The following is a 21,272-nucleotide window of genomic DNA, read 5'->3' as shown; positions in this document are numbered from 1 at the left end:
GTAATTTCTTTTGTCGATAACTCAAGCAGCCATCACCCCTCCCTATATGCACTGTCACTATTGTCTATTGTACAACAAGTACTTTACTACAGCACTGAAGGATGAGATTTTTTTCTCTCTAAACCCATAGAAAGAATTTGAGGAAATTTGTTTGCAAGTTAATTGGAGACTTGGGTGGCCATGATACACTTTGTACGGTATCACCACTTTGTCAAGTTTGTGAATGCGACCAAGTCCTGCAGTCATCCAGGAAGCATATTGTGGGACTTCTTTCATTTTTTACCTGACTTTTGTGAATTTTCACGGTTCTAGTGGAAATTTTTGCTTTAAGAGTTGAGGATTTATACATTTGTAGATCTCCATTTTATTGCTACTTTGTATCATGAACATCAACAGAATCTTCCCCTACACTATGACATTTATGCAAGTCAGGATTTCATGTTTTTGTCCTTGTGTCTTCTTTATCATGTGCACCTTACAGAACCGATTCCGATGCGCCTACGAGCCCTGCCGCAGTCGTTCTGGCAGCAGCCCAACACGGTCAATTCCGCCTCTCCGGGCTCCATGTATTCCGTTCTACCTCCCCTCTGCAAAATGGAACAGTCCAACTCTGACCTCTCGGGTAAGCACACCTGTCAATCATCATGTTGCCAAGTTACACCAGAACAATACGTGTATTTCCAAAGGTGGCGCTTAGATGTTTCGATTCGACGAGACATTAGCCAAATTAACATAATGGCAGATATGTAATGATATGTGGTGTGATAAAGCAGAAAATAATTTTCAAACTCAAATTTCATTACCAGTAGCAATTTCAACTGATCAATGAAAAACATTTCAAATAGCATTCTGTATACTTCTTGGGAAGAGGCCTGCTACGCAAAAGAATGATGAGAAGCATGAAAAATGCATATTACATTGCAATGCAATACTGGGAATATCATTCCCTGGATATGGTCATGCCGGCAGTATTTGCTGCTCATTTTGTACCACTCATAGTCAAGACTTCATGAAATATCAATAGTTTAATTGGAACAGGAGTTTTTTAATAGATTGTTTGAAAGATTTAGAGAAGTGTGGAAGGATAAAATGCAAATGCACGTTTGAAACCATAGCCACAAACAGCTTCATTATACTGACTGTGTTCATTCAGCATTAGAGATTAGTCTGTTTTGCAGTCCCTTTTCTATATTAGCAAGATCTACTTTTTTTTTTTTTTTTTTTTTTTTTACATACTAGTACATTGTAGTGCATTATATGCCTTAATGAGTACCTTGAATACACACAGAAAAGGCCCGTGTTCCAAAGGATACAATGTTGTATACTGCTGACAGAGGCCATTTATTTTGAAGGCTGTACCAATGCATGAATATTTCTGTCTAACAATTTTGTCAACATCTATTTCTTGCATTTGGATATCTATCTTAATCAGTGCATACAAAGGTTTTTCATCTCCTATGGCGACCAGGGATGACATCTCATAGCACTTTATATCCAGTCATGATGGAAAAGATGGAAAAGATGCTATAGAAATGTAAACTATTATTACAATTATAAATGATTACACATTTATATGCATGTATATTGTTATTTGATTCTATACAAGTTATGTAATGCAAGAGACAAACAATATAACACAAATTTTCAAAGTCATGTTGAAGCACAGTATCCATGCTGCCCTTTCCAATGTATGCTCAGTAGGTTGTTTAGTTGGTGCATGTTTATACCAGCTGGGTTTGAAATTGGAGACTAATGTCACGCGTGTCCTTATAGGAGCAATTAAAATCAGCAAAGTCAGGTGTGCGCCAATGGGTTTTGCTCTCTGCCTGCTGACAATGGAGCGCGTTGTGAGGAATCAAAGGGCAAATTTGATGAGGGGAGCCGGTATTTTGAAGCTCCGTTGGCATGGTTACTGTGGATTGTTTGTGCAGCATCTCTGCCATTTTCACTCTCATCTTCTTGCTCTCCCTCTCTCTCCCTCTCTCTTCTTTTCTGGGAGGAGTTTCACACTCACAAAACAGCTCGCGTGTAATCACATTTCTGAAATGCATAATGCGTTTTGATACAATCAAAGAGTTTATTATAAAGGGATCATTCAGACTGGAATGAGTCACCTAGCTGATCAATCATTTCAAGTAACATTCCATACAACAGCCATTTAACAATATCTCTGGCCTATCAATCACTCACACAGACACACACACACACACAACTCTGATTATGCTTTAATACATTGTACGTGCAAAAAACAACAACAACAAACAAACCCTATCTGCATGATGGAAGTGACAACAGGGGTACACTCAGCTTTACCTTTATAAATGTTTTAAGAGGTTATTCAATCGATCAGCCTGCAATGTATGGAGACGGATGCAAAATCGAACAAAAAATTAGAACAGAAAACTCCAGGCCACTGAGAAAACACAATTCAAGTTTTCTATCAGACCGAGACTGTACCAAAATTACTTGCCGAGCATGAAACTTGTTCCACGTTGAAGGCGAGTTCCTCGCCCATCTAAAAGGGCTCATGGCTGTTAGCTCTTCTCCACTCATACACCTCAGTCCTCTTTTTTGCTCTCTAGCTATCTATCTTGGAGCGGCGGACAGAAAGCAATCAGAGACGGTTACGATGTCAAATTGAGGGGAAAAGGATTTCCGCGGATAGAAAGCAATCAGTGGCGGTTATGATCTCAAATTGATGGGAGATGGATTTCTACTTTAACCTCTCCAACCAGGAGTCACGTGTGATACCTTTCTCTCTCTCTCTTTTTTTTTTTTTTTGTCTGGCACTTTTTCATGAGAGGGGGAAGTGAAAGATATGGACTGTATGTGATACATGCAGTACACAATACATTTATTAGGGTGGCTGAAACTGTGCCACAAAACTTGCTTCATGTTACAGTAAGCACACAGTGGCACACATTGACATATGCCGTAACAGAAAATCAAAATCCACAGTGCACAATTGTATGTGTGTGTACATGGGGGGGGGGGGGGGGGGATGGCATTAAAACCCATTGAAGACGAGTCCCAATTATACTCGGGCAAGTGTCTGTGGGAAATGCATGTTGTAGCAAAGTCAGCCCATCCTTAATAACGGGTTAAAGTTGGAGGGTTCAGGGCTGATTTATCCAACAGCAACTGTTACAAGTCTTCTCAAACAAAGGTAAATCCAAATTCAGTTCAAAAAGACATCTCATGGAATATTATGTACAGCGTTCAAATCTTTCAACTGATGTACACACAGAGTTTTTTGAAGAAATGCTAAAGAGTTTCCAAAAAGCAAAGCCAATATTACTGATAAGATATCAGAAGAACATGTCATAAGATCAGAAGCATATGATAGCAGTAGTGTAGAATTTCTATGTAAAGGCGGTGTCACACCTGTCCGGGCAAGCTACGCGGGCTTGTGGCGAGGAGGTAGTTTAAAGCACGTAGAAGATTTTCCGCGGGCGGACAAGAATGTTTGCAATTTTCGCACTTGTTTCTTACTTTCTAGACGCGTGCTACTTAGCTTCTAATTGCGTGCGTTCCGTGTGACTCGCGTGAGAGCTTTGAAACCGATCCATTTTCTGTTACGAGCGACTTACGGGGATTGCGAAGTACCTGCTTTGGAGTTGCCTGTGAGGTGCTACCGGTAAGGGTTTCCTACTTGTGTTCTGCGCGTACCTCTACGGGCAACTCCCGTGACTCTTCCGGAACAAGTTTTGAGCATGCTCAAGGCCTTGTCATATCGTATCTGGGGAAGTTTTGCGGCTTGACTTGCGGGGAAACAAATTTGCTACCCGGAGCTCTCCGCAGTTGGCCCGAACTTGACAGTACCTAGCACTTATCTCGTCTTTAGTTGCCCGAAGGTGCGCACGCTAGTCCAATTTTACCGCAGCAAAGTTTTGAGCATGACCAAAACTATTTCCGGATGAGTCGCGAGGATTGCCCGAAGAGTTCCACGTAGAACACCCGTAGGAGGGCCGTAGCCGCCGCAATTCACAGGCACTTGACCCACTTGAAGTAGGTAAGTTGCCCGCTGATCTATGCCTATGTGAAGGGAGCGCGTGCCATTTGTGGGCTCATTCTCTTCTTTGTCCTCTGTCCTCTGTGGCGTCGACGACTACCTGGTCCCTTTTGGACAGGACTTCATCCGCCGAATGGACTTCAGCAGCAATTTGATGCATTTGCTGTGAATCTTCCGGGCTTTGTGGCTGTCCATCCACTGGACGTTCTCTGCCCTTGTGCACTTTCCGTCTACGGGGCATCTTCACTTCTTTAAAGCTAGTTGACAAATGATTGTTTGCCCATCCACTCGAACAAGCCTATTGTTCAGGCTAGCACTCATCTCGCAGGCGACTAGTACGCAGATAACATGCAGTTGTGGCGCAGGTACTTCGCAGAGCCCGTATGTCGCCCGTAACTGACATAAAAGAAGCTATCACGAAACTATCACGTGACACCAACGCGCCTAACATGCAGTTCAACGGAATACACGCAAGAAGGACTTAGGTATCGCCAAACTCGCCCTAAACCTTGTCCGGCCGCAGAAATTATTCTGCGTGCTGAAAAATCCCCATACGCAATACGCCCGCTTAGCTGGTGTGACAGGGCCTTTTTTGGCAGCGGGTAAATAGAGCCAGCGTGCGCACCTCCGGGTAACTACTTTTGAGATACATGCTAGGTACTGTCATGTGCGGGTCATCTGCGGGGACCTCCGGATAGCAAAAATGTTCTTCGGAAGTCGCACGCAAGGCTGGTGTGACACGGCCTTAAAGTTAACCTACAGTCTAACCTACTGCATCTCTCTTTTTCTCTTTCAAGTATATACATTGTATATTATGTGATAAGTATTGAGTTCCTGATGGATCTTGGTTTATAACAGAAAAATATCTTCCATCAAAGTACTGCCACTTAATGTAGCATAATGTAATTGCTATGAAAGGGCCCGTTGTTCAGAGTACTACATGTATGTACCACACCTATCACTATTTTAATCCAGAAGTTTGAAAAAAAAAAAAACCTTATGAAATTTATCTTATCCTTATGATAATGATGACAACAATCTTTACAGTTATTTTGTCTGCATGCTTTGTGTTGCTGTTTGTATAGTGTTTTTTTTTATTTCCACTTCAGCACTCCCGAAGGATAACTTCAGTGGAGTGAAGAGGTTTGTTTCTGATTTGCTTAAGAGTGTACACACGTCATTTAATTGAAGGTAACCACTTTCCCCTTTTTATTTTTATTTTTTTTCAGAGGTGAGACCTGTTACGCCATCGTCGGATGTTGAAAGTGCAGATAACTACGATAGCGCGGTCGGGCAACTTGAAATAAAGAAAGAGACGAATGAGAGGACAGAACTCCCAGTGGAGAAGGAATCGCTCAGGCTTGACCTTGGCAGGGAACGGGACAATTCCCAGGAACGAGAACTGAGTCCCAGGGACAGGGAGGTTTCCCCGCGGGATATGAAGGAAACCTCCCCGCGGGAAAGAGACCTCACCCCTCGGGACAGAGACTTGACTCCCAGGGACAGGGAAGGGACCAAGGATAGGGAATCTGTGAGGGACAAGGAAGTGGTCCGGGAAAAGGATGCGATTCGCGATCTCAGGGAGAGCGGGACGGAAACGAGAGAGGCGAGACCGGTAGCCGCGCAGCTTCCGCTAGAAGCCCGGATGAAGCAGCCGCGGCCACCGCCGAGAATCGTGAAAGTGTCACCCGCGAACACCGAGCTGCTTGCCAAACTTTTCGAGAGCGTCGACGGAGAGGGAAAGAAGAAGATTGTCAGGAGAGGACGGTAAGTTGACTTCTAGGGAATAAAAGTCAGTGCAGGTGTGTTCCCAACCTCGCTTTGGGCCTAGATGATGACTGCTCGTTAGGAGCAGAGTTCTGGAAAGTCCATGTTTTCTCTCATACATTAATTTCTTCTTGATGAAATGGAACTTTGTTCATGCTGTCATCTTATTTGATTTCATGTCTTCCTCTGTACCTTTTACTATTCCTTTGTGCAGCATCAAGTTGAATGTTGATGTTCACAGATTTTTGAGCATTAATCTGGGTGGTTGTTAACAACATAATATGACTTGTACATTTGCCAGCAGATAGTAAGAATATTCAATTTGCTGCCTACAACTTCTAAAAAAAAACCCCTCATGCTTTGAATCATTGCATAAATCAATGTCATTAGTGTTTGATGCCAGGTGTAATGTGAAAAAAGAAATTAATAAAAATATGACTTTGTTCTCTTACACAGACCAAAGAGGGAGTATAACCCTCAAGCAGCGGCGCTTGCTGCTGCCGCCAGCAACACTTCCAACAACAACAGCAACGCTGGTGGCAACGCTTCTTCTTCTGCAGCAGCGGCCCACCACCACCCCTGCATGACTGGCGGCGACCCGTACATGATAGACAACGTCGCCGAGGGCCTCCTACCGATGCTGTCCCTGGAGACGAGTCGCCAGAACAACGGCCCCTCCTCCCACCTCTCCATCATCTCCATCCGCGGCGACAACGACCGCATGCTGTCGCTCCCCTCGCTCAGCGTCGAGCAGAACCACTCGGCCATCCTCTCCGAGCTGGTCAAGGCATTATGAGAGACGTGATGATGATGTGTGAATGTGCCACACCCCATTAACCCCTCACCCCTTACAAACCCAGTAGCATGGGGATGCTATGGAATGGGAAGGCTAGATGGCCCAGCTTGGATATATTCGAGAATGCTATAGTGAATTGCATACAGCTTTATCACTGATCCCTGTGTGTATACAAACATGGCCAAAGAATCTTGACTTGGCTGAACCGTTACCAGTTAGAGTACGCTTTGACGCACATAATGGCTGACCAGTGCTATTTGTGGTTAAGGAGTGTACCTCGATGGACAGCAAATAACTCGGGCCACCCATGGATCCCCATGTAACTGTATACGCTGTTATTTTCGCGAGGGTTTAATTTTCGCGAATTTCGTGAATCACAGTTGAATCGCGAATTCAACAACACACGAAAATGTCTCTGTGCACTTTGCGAATAGAGCATTAACGTAAGCGTCGATGTCGATTCGCGAAAACAGCATCTCGCGAAAATGTCTATGACCTTGTCATTTGCGAAAATATCTGTACGCCAAAATAATAGCGTATACAGTACCAGGTCTTTAGAAACTCAAGAGCTCAGCCAAAGCCGGTCTTAGGCAGGCATCCTTACAATGTTGATATCGATGCTGTGTGTTGCAGTATTCCCACTTTCAGACTCTCACTCTCAGATATGATGGAGCACGTGTCAACCACTCTACAATCCTTTAGGTGGCAGGCTGTCGTCATGTGGCGAGATAGCATACTGCGATATCGTGGGAATTATACGGAGTGATACCTGATGCTAGATAAACCAAACCCAGCGAGTCAAGTGCTCCGGTTTGTGCATAGCTGCCTTTGCCTTTGTAATCTATCATTGCCAAACCTTGATTACATGTTTGAAAAAAAAAAATCATGTGAGTAGAGTCCATGTTCAATAGGAGAGGAAAAGAGGCCATTGATCTCATCTTTACTGGCAGAACCTTGAAATTTTAAGACAGCATGACCCGTCCCTGTTGGATAATGTTATATGTTTCATTCTTGTAATTGAACAGTTGGTAGTCTCTTTCCAGCTATTGTAGTGTTTTGTTTTTGTTTTTGTTCTATGTTTTTGCAGTTTAATACCCCATATCCCACCCCACTCCTCCCCCCTGCAGCTGAGAATGAATTCCCATTAGGCATCTAGACTTCTAGGGCTAAGGGATGATACAGGCTTCAGCTTGAAATCACCATGACAAGAAATTGGAACAGAACATTTCTCGCTTCTCTCTTCAGTGATAATTTTGCATAGAAACATTCTGATAATTGTGGAAAAAATCCCTTCACAGGTTTCATTTGCATGACCAATGTAATGTTAGAGTTAAAACACTCTAGTCTGTATGCCTGAAGTTAATGAGTTTCTAGCTTGTATGTTAATATCATGATATATATATATATATATATATATATATATGCCAATATTCTTGGCCTTTTTCATATGGTTCTGAAATATAATGACGCAAGGTGCAGATTGGAAATTGTATTTGCAAGTTAAATGAACTGAAAATTTAAATAGTATATTACCAAAGCAAGTCATTTCTTTTAAAGTAAAGACAAAATAATGGTGTTTGATTATATCATTTTTTTTTAATCAGTTCGGTTTTCCCTACTGCACCTGAAATGCTTGGATTGTGGGTTTAAACAGAAAACTTGTTATCTACTGTTGGAATGCATATAGCAGCAATTGGTCTATTATCAAGTGGTTTTAGAGGATTTTCTGCATTTGATTCAAGTTTCTCATGTGGATTGTATTCCTAGGCTTTTTAATAGTGTCCAGTGTGTTTGTGTAAATCATGCATCTCTTCATCATTTCATTTGTATTCTATCAAACCTTATCAAACAGCAATCGATGCAAGATAGAGTCAAGTTCTTACATGACATTTTCCTTACTTACAATGAAAAAGGCACAACTTGAAAGAGAGTATAGCATAAACTCTGAATTTAAGAAAAAGTCAACAAATAAACAGAGTCTGTTGAATTTTTGCCAGCAATACTCAGGTCTTCAAGCAACAAACCAAATTTTGTTGTCCAGTTGAGATTCACTAACTTTTTAAAATGTGAACCATTGTGTTTCATAGAGAGACTGCACATTTTGCAAGTGCCAATTTCCCAAGATTTCTCCACATTCTTTACCTGTGTATTATTACATTTCAGGCCCAATGACGCGCTTGCTTCAAATGAAAAACATTTAATAGGTATACCAGTCCATGATTTGCTTGTCTGTGTGATGTTGTACAGCGTACTTTTGTCCTGCATGGAGTGTTTTCATCATAACTTCTTATTTCTGCGACCATATTTCATCTGGATGTAGCACTCTTATGCTTGTGAATGTATGCAGTGACTACAGTACTTACGTTTCTGTTTGTGAGAGTAGGAAAATCTGTGATGTCAGACCTTCAGAGAATTCCATTTTTACCATCACTGTTTTGTACCATTTTCCTGTCAGTTTTTACAGTGGAATTATGCGACAAAATTTGTCTTGTAAACTTGAAAGTGTGTTGGTTGTCAATGAAATTTTAATATTCCATTTATGTAAATAATTTTGCTTCGAGAGTGTTTTTTTCTAGAGAAATTATATTTGTAAATATTCAGAGATATTTATTCCAGATCGAAGTTTTAGCAGTGGGAGGAGCTGTGATCGGCAAGTTCTTCTATTTTGTTGTGTTTATTTGTTTTAAATTTTAATGTCATCTGGCAAACACAAAGCTGAATATATTAAAGATACTAGCATGATGGCTGCTTTGATGATTCTCGAGGGGCTCACTAATTTGTTTGCTTTACCACACTGTTATCAAGTATTACCATGAATTGTCCTGCTTATTTTTCCTTGTCAGATAAAGTGCCAACGTTCTGTCTGATGGAAAAAAAAAGTTCCTTCAAGGGGGAGGATAAATAAATATGGCAGTAAGAAGTCAGTTGATGAATGCATATGTGATAGTTTTGGCGGCAAAAACTCAAGATAATGGTTTTAATTGAAATCTAGCTCCAATGCATGGAACAAGAAATGATATGTGTGAAATCCTGTGATATGCAAACCTTTTTCTTTATTCATTATTCTATTAAATTCAGCAATACCAAAGGGAGAATGCAGAATTGAAGACACGAAGAATGAGTAGTGTCATTCATATAGCTTACACATGCCTACCTTCATGTATATGGCCATTTTCTACTTGTTTAGATTTGACCAGCAAATACATGTAGCATGGACAAAATACAAATATGCTGGTGATATACCTCTACACTTTTATAGATCATACATTGTATGTACCAGTGTGACAATTGCATTTTTGATGTGCAGAAATCTCTAGTCAGAAAGACTTAATTGTCAACTTATCATTATTGATATCATTATGATCTTGATATTATTTTAATTGTTATTGTTCTGCTTGTTAGCACTGTTATGCTAATTGCCATCAATTACAGACATATTACTATCATTACTATCCTTGTGATTGACACTCATGGTGATTATTCTGATTTGAATTATTATCATTATTTTCATTGTTATTTTGAAATCATTGTAGAGCTTACTTTGAGCATTCTGCTGGCAACAGTTCTCAGTATTAAACAAAAAGGTATTAGTTCATGTTACGGGATAGTTTTCATGGTACAAACACAAAATGGCCAAACAGCACTGCATTACGCATCTCAGATGAGTTTAACCTGTGATATTTGTGTCAGTAATGTGCATCATCTTCACACATAAATACCATGTGAGCAGTACCAGTCTCAGAGTCTGGATGTCTTAAGATGTATTAAGATGTATTGTCATGGTACAATTTACATGTACATCCATGAAAACTTGTAATAACTAGCAGCAGAAACCATGAAGTCAAAGGTTAGTACAGGAATATGCAATTGTAAAAGTTAAGGATTTCAGTTAACACATCCTAAATTGAAAATGTGAGATACAAGAGTATAGTTTGAACTATCAATTGGAGAGAGAATTTTTATCTGATTCAGTTCTTGCTGATTATCAGTCATGATGAAAATTCAGATTTAAAAAAAAAAAAAAGAAGAAGAAAAGAAATGAACTGGGAGCAGCACAAATGATTGGATTTCCTGTTGATGGCTGTGTAAAAAATTTTGAAATTGATGTGGATGACCCCCTTTCAGTGTCATTGGCTCAATAGCTATGTAATCTGAAAAAGGAAGTTAGGTCTAGAAGTCTTGCTTTCAGCTGGCTTTGTTGACAATGAAAGGTATACAATTTGTATCTGCATGTTGCAATGTATTTATAGTTTGCTGAAAAAAATATTTCAAAACTGCCTCCTAACCAACAAAGCACTCCAGGAAAGTCTCGTCGTAGTGGAAAGATGTTTTTTTTTTTTTTTTTTCTTTTTCTAATGCATAAATGTGCATAGTCCAAATGTGAGTCGTGAATCTTGAATCTTTGCACAGGACACTGTGATACAAATTGCTGCTTGCTTAATGAATTTTGGTGGCATTTCACTGAAGGAATACTTACAAAAGAAGGCTGCATGTTCACTTTAATATCCAATTTTGACAGTCATTATATATATTTTTTCCTTTGCTGTCAGGATTTGAGACGTCATCACACCTACCCACAATTGCAGACAATCATCAGTGGTTTCCCTTCATTATCAAGCTGGTCATGATGAACAATTTAGCCAGCATTGACATGTGAAGCCCCATTTGAATTGGAAACCATATAATTTCTAATTACGATAATTCATGTGTCCACCAATACTCTTGGAATGGATGTGTGCCCAACAGGAGTAGTTAGCACCTCTTCTTCAACGTTCAAACCCTCACATCTCAATACCTTTTTTCCCCCGCTTCTCACGCCCGAATGAATTGGCGAATGCATACATGTCATCTCGCTCAATTTTGCTCGCTTGAGTGTAGATTTGGCGCACAGTTTCGCTCAGAAATTGCCGTCAGTGATTGTCGGGGCTGTTATGCAGATGGGTCATCTCCACCGACGCGAGTAATGACGGAACGCCTCGGGCATTTATACGCAGCATGCGAAGAGAGAGAGCACATTCCCCTCTCGTTCCTTTCCTTGAATGCACAGTCAGCACAAATTGATTTAATTCTTGTTGTCGAAGTCTATACTACCAACGTTGAAGTCAGGTGGCATTTACCATTCATAATGTGTCAAAGATATGACAGCCTGAAAAAATGAAGAACCTAATAACTTTTCAACATGCAGCTTTCATACATCTCTAGGGATGCAATTTAGCAAGGTGGGCAAATTTGTTCTTTGTATTTCCTCCACAGAATTTGCAATCCTATTGCATTTGATTGAAGAAAAAAAAAGACGCTTACTTGAACTGTAGAAGGTGAATCATTTGTGTGTGTGTGTGTGTGAGTTCATCAAAACACATTATACACACATACCCTTTAGATAAATTTATCGTATGTTAAAAAACAAAAACAAAAGAAAACAAATTGTTCAAATTGTGGCAAAATTGCAATTGCAAGTTTACAATCTATTTCCCGCTCATTGTGGAACCTGCATGAGTGATCATTTTAGGTTCTTTTAATTTGAGGGAGAAATTTCCGTGTTCGTAGTCCGTAAATTTGTGTCTTTTTTGCGACAGGCTTCAACATCAATGCATGTCTCAAAGCAGTTAGTCTGGTAGCAATTCACTCATGGTGAAAAGCAGAATGCTCGATATTGTATCACATGGTTGAGCAGGAGGACTGTGTAGGCGAGTGAGTTGCTATGGTAACCTTGATGCTCTGAACCCAAATGATGTGATTGTGCCTGCCTTATCACCTTGTACACTTTGTCTACTGTCTTTGCTGTATTTACTTTGTGATTGTATTCATAGGAAAGTTTGCTTTTTCATATTCAAAGGTGTCGTTTGTAGCCTTCTAAATGATTGATATTCAACTTCCTATACTGCTCAATTTGCATTGTAACAAAGCGCAAGGATAGTAATTGGGCGATAAACCGGGCTTTGAAGTGGTGTTTAGTGGTGATGGTTGTGACCATGGCAACAACTAAAATAGTTGGTTATTTCTTGCTGCACAGCTATTATGGCAACTGCAGTTATTGTAACAATGCGAGTGATTTTTGAGAAGTGGTGTCCCAAACGTTCCTGCCTCATTTTGTAGACAATCCCAAATGTACCTATGTGAGAATTCAATTCAGTTTTGATGGGATGTCTATGTCCTACTTGCAGGATACAGTCAGTTATATGACTCTAGAGATATTCTGTGAATTATGATCGCACACATAATTTTAATCTCTCAAGATTTGATTGTTTGCTCACTTCGTTTTATTTTGTCTGCAACCTCTGCTAGTGTTGAAAGAAAGGTCTTCTGCCATTGTTTAACAAATTTGTGACACACAAACTAATTTGACCATTTGTAACACACATGAAAAGAAACCAATTTTATTAATACAAATCGTTCAGTATGAGAGATACTCCTCTTCATTTTTTATTGTTTTTCATGCTCTTACATTCCAGGGAACGATCAAGGTTAGTCTGTAGGCCTATACTGTTTTTTGTTTTTTGGTTTTTTTTGTTTTTTTTTTTTCATCTGGGCTTTCGCATAAGTTGTTGATACCAATTTGCCCAGTTTTCTTTCTGTGTTGATGAGATAATCAAGGGCCTCTGGGTAGCATGTTTACCCTGCATAAACTCTGTTTAAAAAAAAAGAAGAAGAAAAAATACTGGTAATATAAATTCCAAGATAAAGGTGCAGATAATGGAAGTTTTGTAGTGTGTGGTAAAATAATGTTTGAACTACCATGGTAGTGGCATTGTAATTGCACCTTTCCAATGTAAGTTCACCCATCTTGATGTGAAAAATGAGACTTTCTTTGTTCAAAAAACTGTATTGAAAACTCAAATACCAATATTCTAGGCTCGAAGAGAAATGTACTCTGATATGCAATGTGTACATGGTGTATGGTTAGAACAGTGTATTCATTCATTCATTCATTCACTGATACCTTTTGCCATTATTTTATTTTTGTTTTATACACCCTTAATGAATCTAAACCTTGAATGTGATGACTCCTTCATGTGTCAAATATATAATGCATACATTATGCACTGTGCAGCAGTCGAAGTGGCTGGTGCAACTTTACAACCCATACCCTTTCACATTCATTATCAGACTTTGTAAAGTATACTTCATTGTACATGCTGTACCTAATGTGAAATACCTGTAGTTCCTGGAGACCTACAATAGCCATGGGCTGTTTTGTTATCTTGAAAGAATTTCAGAAACCAATCTTTGATATGATCTTCACTGTTCTCTGTCTTGTTTCCCTGCCTCAAGTGTGCCAGTTGTACTTATTATTTTTCCGTCCTCAGTTTTGCCATTTGTAGAAAGAGAGAGATTTAAAAGAAACACCTTGTTTGCAAAACTCGATGCCAGACTGGACAAAGATGCAGAAAACAGGGAAATCACTTGGCCTATGTAACTTTTAAAGGTATGACAGAAATATCTACGTGTGTATACAATATATGTATAAATTTATATGAATATACTCTAGAATTTTACTATGATCACGAGTAGTCATGTGAAATTCAATAAAAATGCGACTTTACAAGGAGATGTACTTGTGCATCCATTGCTGTATTTGTTCTGGGTGTGTTTGAGGTTGTGATGTGATGGTCGAGGTTGTGATGTGGTGTTCATATTATTAAGGCTGTCTATGAAGCATTTTCTCCTGATGCATAGTATCACTAGGAATGACCCCCTACGACTTAGTGTCTTTATTACTGCCGGAGGAGTGCAATTCATTCGCTTCATCCCTAAATCCTTTTGATCTTTCTTCTCCATCCTTGGTCGTAAGCTATTGTCATCATTGTTGTCATAGCAACCAGACTACTATGACCAGCATCTTTGCGTCAGATATCTTCAGACATCATTATTTTATTACTATTGCAATCATTCTTCTCATCCTCCACTTCATCATCATCATCATCATCATCATCATCATCATCATCATCATCATCATCATCATCATCATCATCACCATCACTCGGGGCCAGGTGAGGTTGTTTACAACCAGTTTCCATGGTGATGAATGGCTATGACATCACACTTTTGGTACTCTAAAGTGGTTTATGGTTGAGGAAGGAGGAGGAGCAAGTGGATGAGGAGAATGTGATGATGATGATGATGATGATGATGATGATGATGATGATGATGATGATGATGATGATGATGATGATGATGATGATGATGATGATGATGATGGTGATGATGGTGATGATGGTGATGATGATGATGATGATGATGATGATGATGAGTTGGAGGAGGGAAAACCATTATCACTAAAGCCCCTTATTGTCATTTATCATCTTGATGGTTACCATGACCACCATCTTTGTCAAATATCATAGTCATCAGGACTACTATTACAATCATTGTTGTCACCGTTATCTTCACCACCATTGTCATTCCCCAACTACAACATCATCATAACCATCATTGTGGTCTTTCATCAAACAGCCTATTAAAGTTTCCTCCTCTTCCTCCTCCATCCCCTATCGTACACCATTATCACTATCATCGTCATGGCAACAATGAGCACCAGAGCCCCCTCCTCATTGCTGCTGACATCAACACAGTTAGGAGTACCACCTTTGTGTCAAAATATATTGAGCTGCCATTATTACTATCTATCACACCACCACCATGATCCTATCTTAGTCATCATTATCAGTATCAATCGGTCCATCACAATCACTGCTACAAGAATCTCTACCTACACTAGCACCACCGTATCAGTCATCTTAAACATCATCATCATCATCATCATCATAACCACCATTATCGTTGTCATCATCACTATCATCATCGTCACCATCATTTCATCGTCACCGTCACCATCACTATCATCATCATCATCATCAAAATTAACATCATAATCATCGTTGTCATCATCACAATTACCATCATCATCATTGCCACCTACTAGTTAGGATGAGGCAGACACTCACAACAGAAAACAAGCATGTTAATAAATGCTGAAATTTTTCAGGTTTTATTTCATCAAACTATGATTACCCAGATCACAGTTGTCCTTTTTTCTGTTTGTTTTAAAATACAATAATATATATAGATATATTTATTTTCGTCTCTTACAAATCTTCACACCAAATACTCACTCCTCGCTCTCTGTCACACGCTGGCAGCTCTATTGCCTCTCAGTTATATACTGTGACACTTAATGAAAATAAAAAAAGTGCGAACAGGTTAAAAAATGAGAAAAATAGTGACAATTAATGGGCAGGTAAATCCACTTTTTCTACACAAGTGTTGGGGAGAATATAAAATGGGCACACTTGGTATAATAGTCAGATCAGTCATGTAGGTGGGCAGTAGACACTGCACTTGCTTTCCCTTCTTTAGGTTTCTGCAAATGACCGAGAAAAATGTGAAATACTCTAGGAGGAAAGAGGAAGAGAAAGCAGTGAAGAGGTGAATCTTTTGATTAGATTGTTAAATCAGTTACGCTAATGGGATCCTTGAATACTAAAAAGTGGTGAACAGTAATCTTTCATATCAACAATTCATTAATTTTACAAGTCATTGTACCTTCCCAGCATAACCTCAGTCTCACAGCCTTTCCCCATATGTCTGCTCGACAGCTGTTCTTCTGTTGATTCAACCATTTCAAGAGGAACATCTTATAATTCTATGAACACTGTTAAGTAAATAGTTCGCCAAAAGGACCGTAATAGTTAAGAGGAAACAGCCTACTTTTGGTTACGAAACAAGGAATTTCTCCTATTACAGGCCTTTGATTACATCTGCCACCCCACTGAAAGCCTTCAAATCACAAATTTTCAACACTTTGCCTCAAAAAGGAAAGCACAAACTTCCTATGGTGCAAGTAAGTTGACTTTTAGGTTTGATTAAGTACAAAATAGCAAAAAGGCAACCGCACTTGCTCGACCACAACTCACAGGTGGCAAGAATGAGACTTCAAATATGTAGTCCACAGTAGCATTGCCAGCAGCATAGAACACGGCGGGTCAAATACTGAGATCTAATAGCATCAAACATAGGAAATGAGGTTTTAAAACTTTGACTCTGTTATGAATTCAATGACACTGCAGCATTTGGCTAAGAGCATGGGCTCTATATTTTTCCCCCGTTTCCATAATATCACTTGTGAGGTCTGAACTTTGACCTTTGCCTGTGATTTGAAGGCATTTTATTATCTTTCTTTCTTTTTCTTCCATACATTGCAAATACTGCATGACCTATCATGAACTTATCGTTGAACAGGTGGGTCCTATCAGATGGATTTCCCCCCGGGCTTGAAAGAGGGTAAACTTTTCCCAACTCTTTTCACAGGCACTTCACACCTGCGATTGATCAGACAATATCCCTTTTAGATCAAAATAATCACCTTTCATCCTCGATCATCTGGGTTCACCTAGATGATTCCCCTTCTGAGTAGAAAAAGGAAAGAAAGAAAGCGAGAGAGAAAAAAAGGCAGGTCCTACAGGAGAAATATACCAAAGCTAAAGAAATGAGGTTTTCACAGAGATTGACAAATTTAAGGACTCTCAACAAAGAGCTGATATTTCATGTGCAAGGGTAAAATTTTGAAAGAGAAACATAGAAGAAAGAAACAACTCCAGCGAGCCCACAGTACAGAATATCAAATCATGCTGCAAATTAAGCATAACAACAACTAAAGTGACATATTTCACAGCATAACTGTATAAAGTGAACTGCCATAACGTCTCACAAACCCACAAACAGTAGTGATTCCTATCAACGGCTCTGACAACAATTTTGCCGTCTTTGTTGAAAATAATCTCTAAATATCTATAGAAACTCTTCAAAGTGCAAAATATACAAATATCTTTTTTTTTGTCAATTTTTTTTCTCAATATGTCATAAATGCTGTTTTAATCAATAAAACATACCAGACTCATTCAGTCTTGATTAATATGCATAATGATTTTGTGACAATTCAATTATTTTCTCACAATAGCTGTATGTATGTTGTTGTTTGTCAGCATTCAAGCACTGGAAAGGATTCTTCTGACAAACAATGGAAGTAGGTACAGTGCCTCCCTTTATCCATTATACGCCATGAATGGTTTCTCTTGACAAATATATACATATATGTCGTCACTCCTCTTCTTTTCTCAACCAATTCAGCATTAGATGGCAGATGGAAAAAAAAAATAATAATGCTGCACAACCACTCCCCTTCTAAGCAAGGACCATGAAATGATTTTTGCATTATTTTCTCCATGTTGGATACAATCCCCTTTTGTTGTCATGTGACTGACTTTAATCCTTTCCATCCCTCGCACCCCTGCTGTTCACTGCCACAGTGATGGTGCATTGGGAATAAGATGATGGAGTCAGTCACGCAATTTGGCAGATGCAGCAAATCGTTAAAACGTGTCCTTTGGCAAACTAGGTGGACATTTTAAGATTAAACTTCATCAGCACGGCTGACAGAAAAAGTAATTTGTTGAGATTCAAACTCTGGCATTATGCAACTAACAACGACAGCAAATAGTCATTGCATCAATGTCTGAACCTAAGGGGGGGGGGGGGCATGTTTTTTCCCTTCTGCTGCTCTTCTACACCTATTGAAAATCATACTGTACTGAATAAATATCAAACATACACACTGGCATAGCATATTATGTCATTATATCTACACTTGCTGAATTATGACTTGATGTGGCAGTAATTTTTGAGAAGCGTTAATGATACCACGAAAGACACAGGTGTGTTAATGTAAATAAACCTGACATGGATTCCAAACTGATAAATGGCCCACTTCTTCACAGAAAAGCTATGATTTGCATAAACTAATCATTTTGGTAGTTGCACTAGATAATCCCCCACCCTCTTTTTTAAAATCTTTTTATATAGTCTTGCCATTCAGCTCTCGAAGCAGCCTCATACAAATCACTAATCCATAGCATCTCCTCTTTACCTCCAATAACAATACAGAAGCAAAACCTCCAACAAAAGGATGGGAAGCAATTTATATGTCTGAAAATGTTGGGAAAGACCTTTTTCTTTTCTTTTCCTTGAAAAGAGGCTCATTATTATCACTCTTATCACTATTTATCACATATGACATGAAATCAGTCGCCGCTGTGCAGAAAGTGGTGTAATACACTAGAGACATTGATGGAAGAGTGTGCTAAAAGTTGAATGACCTCAGACATAGAGAAGATAAGCAAAGATAATGACAGCAAGCAGATGACATCACAATAGTCCAACTAGCAATAAATGTGGAAACAAAAAAAAAACAAAAAATGTCACCTACAATGTACGCTTTGACTATGACCACAAAAGTAAAATAAATTAACACGAAAAAAGATACACATGTTTGCACATTATGTAGCATGTGGTCATAACAAAATACGAGTGTCCAAAATAGCAATGTGCATCTAAATCTTATTCCCTCATTTCCGTTTTCCCCCTTCAAACATAAACCTCGTTTGGTAAGCTGTAGGTTCTTTACGGTGTAAGCAGTACGCAAAGAGAGACATCGGCATATATTGTAACAAACCTTCTATTTATGATTGCACGTGAAACATGTATACAGTGTAATACAAAAGATAAAAAATAACTTTGACACAGTGGAAAGCAGAACGATTTTCAACATTTGGTTATGTAACAAATATATACATATGGCTTGCAGTACATAAAGGGACTTGTGACAAATTTGTGCTATGATAAGTAAGGGTTTGTTATTTTACTGTTTTTTTTTTACTAGCAATCAGGCAATACATCCTATGCTCTGCTGATTTGATTGCATTTTCTATTTGATTGTGCATTTAGACAAAAATTATATCAATCTCACAAAATATGATATATTTGTGTACATGGCTTCTATTTCAATATCTTACTAATGGATGGTGTTAGTATTTTATAATTATTTTCCCTTTATTTTCACAGAGACATTCACCTCCACTAATGGCATGATACGTAACTGTTGCCAATTTGCATTAAGTTTTTTACCATAATCAAGCACTGTATCCTACTACTTTGGCGGTCTTTTTAGAGCACAAAAGATAGTTTCATCACTCCTTCAAATAAGTATATGAACTGCATAGATGAATATTTTCTGTACAGATGAAGAAGGGAAACATCAAATTGAATATTACTGACTGTCCTGTAAAGTCTAACTGATGTAAATAGGCATCACAGAATCTGTATTCGTACAAGAGTCTGGTCATACAAGTCTATGAATACATCCTGAGAAGTATAATGCATGTTCTACAGTGTAAGTTATACGTAGAGCACAACCGGTGGTACAATATACATCCAATATTTCGAGCCATAGTTAATTCTTCACCCTCTTCTTTTTTCTTCTCTCTCACTAGATGAGCTTTTCTAAAGGAAAACCTCCAGCCCCTCAGCTCTTGTGAAATCACCACGGCATATAATATCTGAAGACTACTGATCACAGTGTCTTCATTTCATTCGTTGCCGATGAATCCCAATAGAACCCCATTTTCTTTGCTCATTTTTCCACTAAAAAAAATTACATGTCTATCACTTTATTTGTTAGTTTGTCTGTCTGGCCGTCTGCCTGTCTGATTGCTTCCCAAGTTTATCTTGTGCACAAAAAGTGGAGGTTGTTCCCTCCTTCACGAATGCATGGGATATACCGAACGGGAGGACGAATCCCAAATCGATGTGTGGCCTCATCCACCACTGCTGGATGTCTTATGAGCAGAAACCCACTAGCTCAATGTGTGAGAAGCACGACTGAATGAGTGTAGCTCTTGTCTATCACTGCAATATTCAGCAAAAAGTTTTATTCCATGACCAAATAATTCTTGCACCTTGCCTCATTAATGTCATTCTCAATGTACTGGTAAAATTGTCACATTCACTTTGCTTTGGTAACAAATATATTTTCCCCTATAACAAAGTTATTGATGCAGCAATGGAGAGAAAGTGGGAAAAAATGTTTATTTCTATTTTATTGTTTGAATACACAGATTTTCTTGATATAGACTGAGCAGTTATCCTCATCAACAATGTATTCTGTGACACTGGAGTTCTACACAAAAAAGTTATTCTTTGTTTTGAGCAAATTATACAGGACACTTTGTGTATGGTATCAGCACCACATAATATGTGTTCCTCTCTTGGGAAACTGTTGGAGGCTTTGTACATAGATAATTTGAGCAAGAATTCGTCAGTGAAACCAGAACAACGCTAGTTGGTTAACAAATACGTCATCCATCAGCATTTAAGGACAATATCTTGCACAACTCGCCCTGAAAACAGTTTTCTTGCAATCTATGAACCTATGTGTTTCACGCATACAAAATATGCAATGTCACTGTCAATGATATTTTTAATTCTTTCAAAGTCTGTTTAAGAGCTGAGATGTGAGATTTTTCCAACGCTTTCCGAACAGCTCGTTCCAACACTTTCCCACACCATGCCTTCGCTTTGCATCATAGTCGTGTCAAGTAATCCATAAACTCCAATGGCAGGTCCTCCGTGAAAGACTCAAACTGCTCCGATCGATGAATTGCGATTAGATCCACACCACATGTCGCTAGTCCTGTCTGCCTCTGAACGTTCTGTATGTGTGGCGCTCCTCGTGCGATTCGGGTTTGTCTCACAGCAACAAAATGAAGTGATATTCTGGGATCGATATCGTGGCAAGCTTTCGTTGCACTGCATAACAACTCGATGAACTGTCCCACAATCTTCTTGCGTTTCTGTAGTGGGTTC

General features: G+C 39.1%; 1 protein-coding gene across 1 annotated transcript in view; it reads left to right on the top strand.

Moving 5' to 3' along the window:
• LOC140238992 (uncharacterized) overlaps positions 1–6,616 on the top strand; it is a 37,490-nt gene extending 30,874 nt beyond the window's left edge. Inside the window, exons 2-4 of the mRNA XM_072318888.1 lie at positions 482–622; positions 5,242–5,779; positions 6,236–6,616. Of these exons, the coding sequence (XP_072174989.1) occupies positions 482–622; positions 5,242–5,779; positions 6,236–6,575 (1,019 nt within the window). The 3' untranslated portion in view covers positions 6,576–6,616. The remainder of the gene's footprint in view (positions 1–481; positions 623–5,241; positions 5,780–6,235) is intronic.
• Positions 6,617–21,272: the final 14,656 nt, after the last annotated feature.

The sequence above is a fragment of the Diadema setosum genome, chromosome 15, assembly GCF_964275005.1.
Source record: "Diadema setosum chromosome 15, eeDiaSeto1, whole genome shotgun sequence".
In the NCBI taxonomy this organism is placed as follows: Eukaryota; Metazoa; Echinodermata; class Echinoidea; order Diadematoida; family Diadematidae; genus Diadema; species Diadema setosum.
This window is presented reverse-complemented; position numbering and strand designations above follow the sequence as displayed.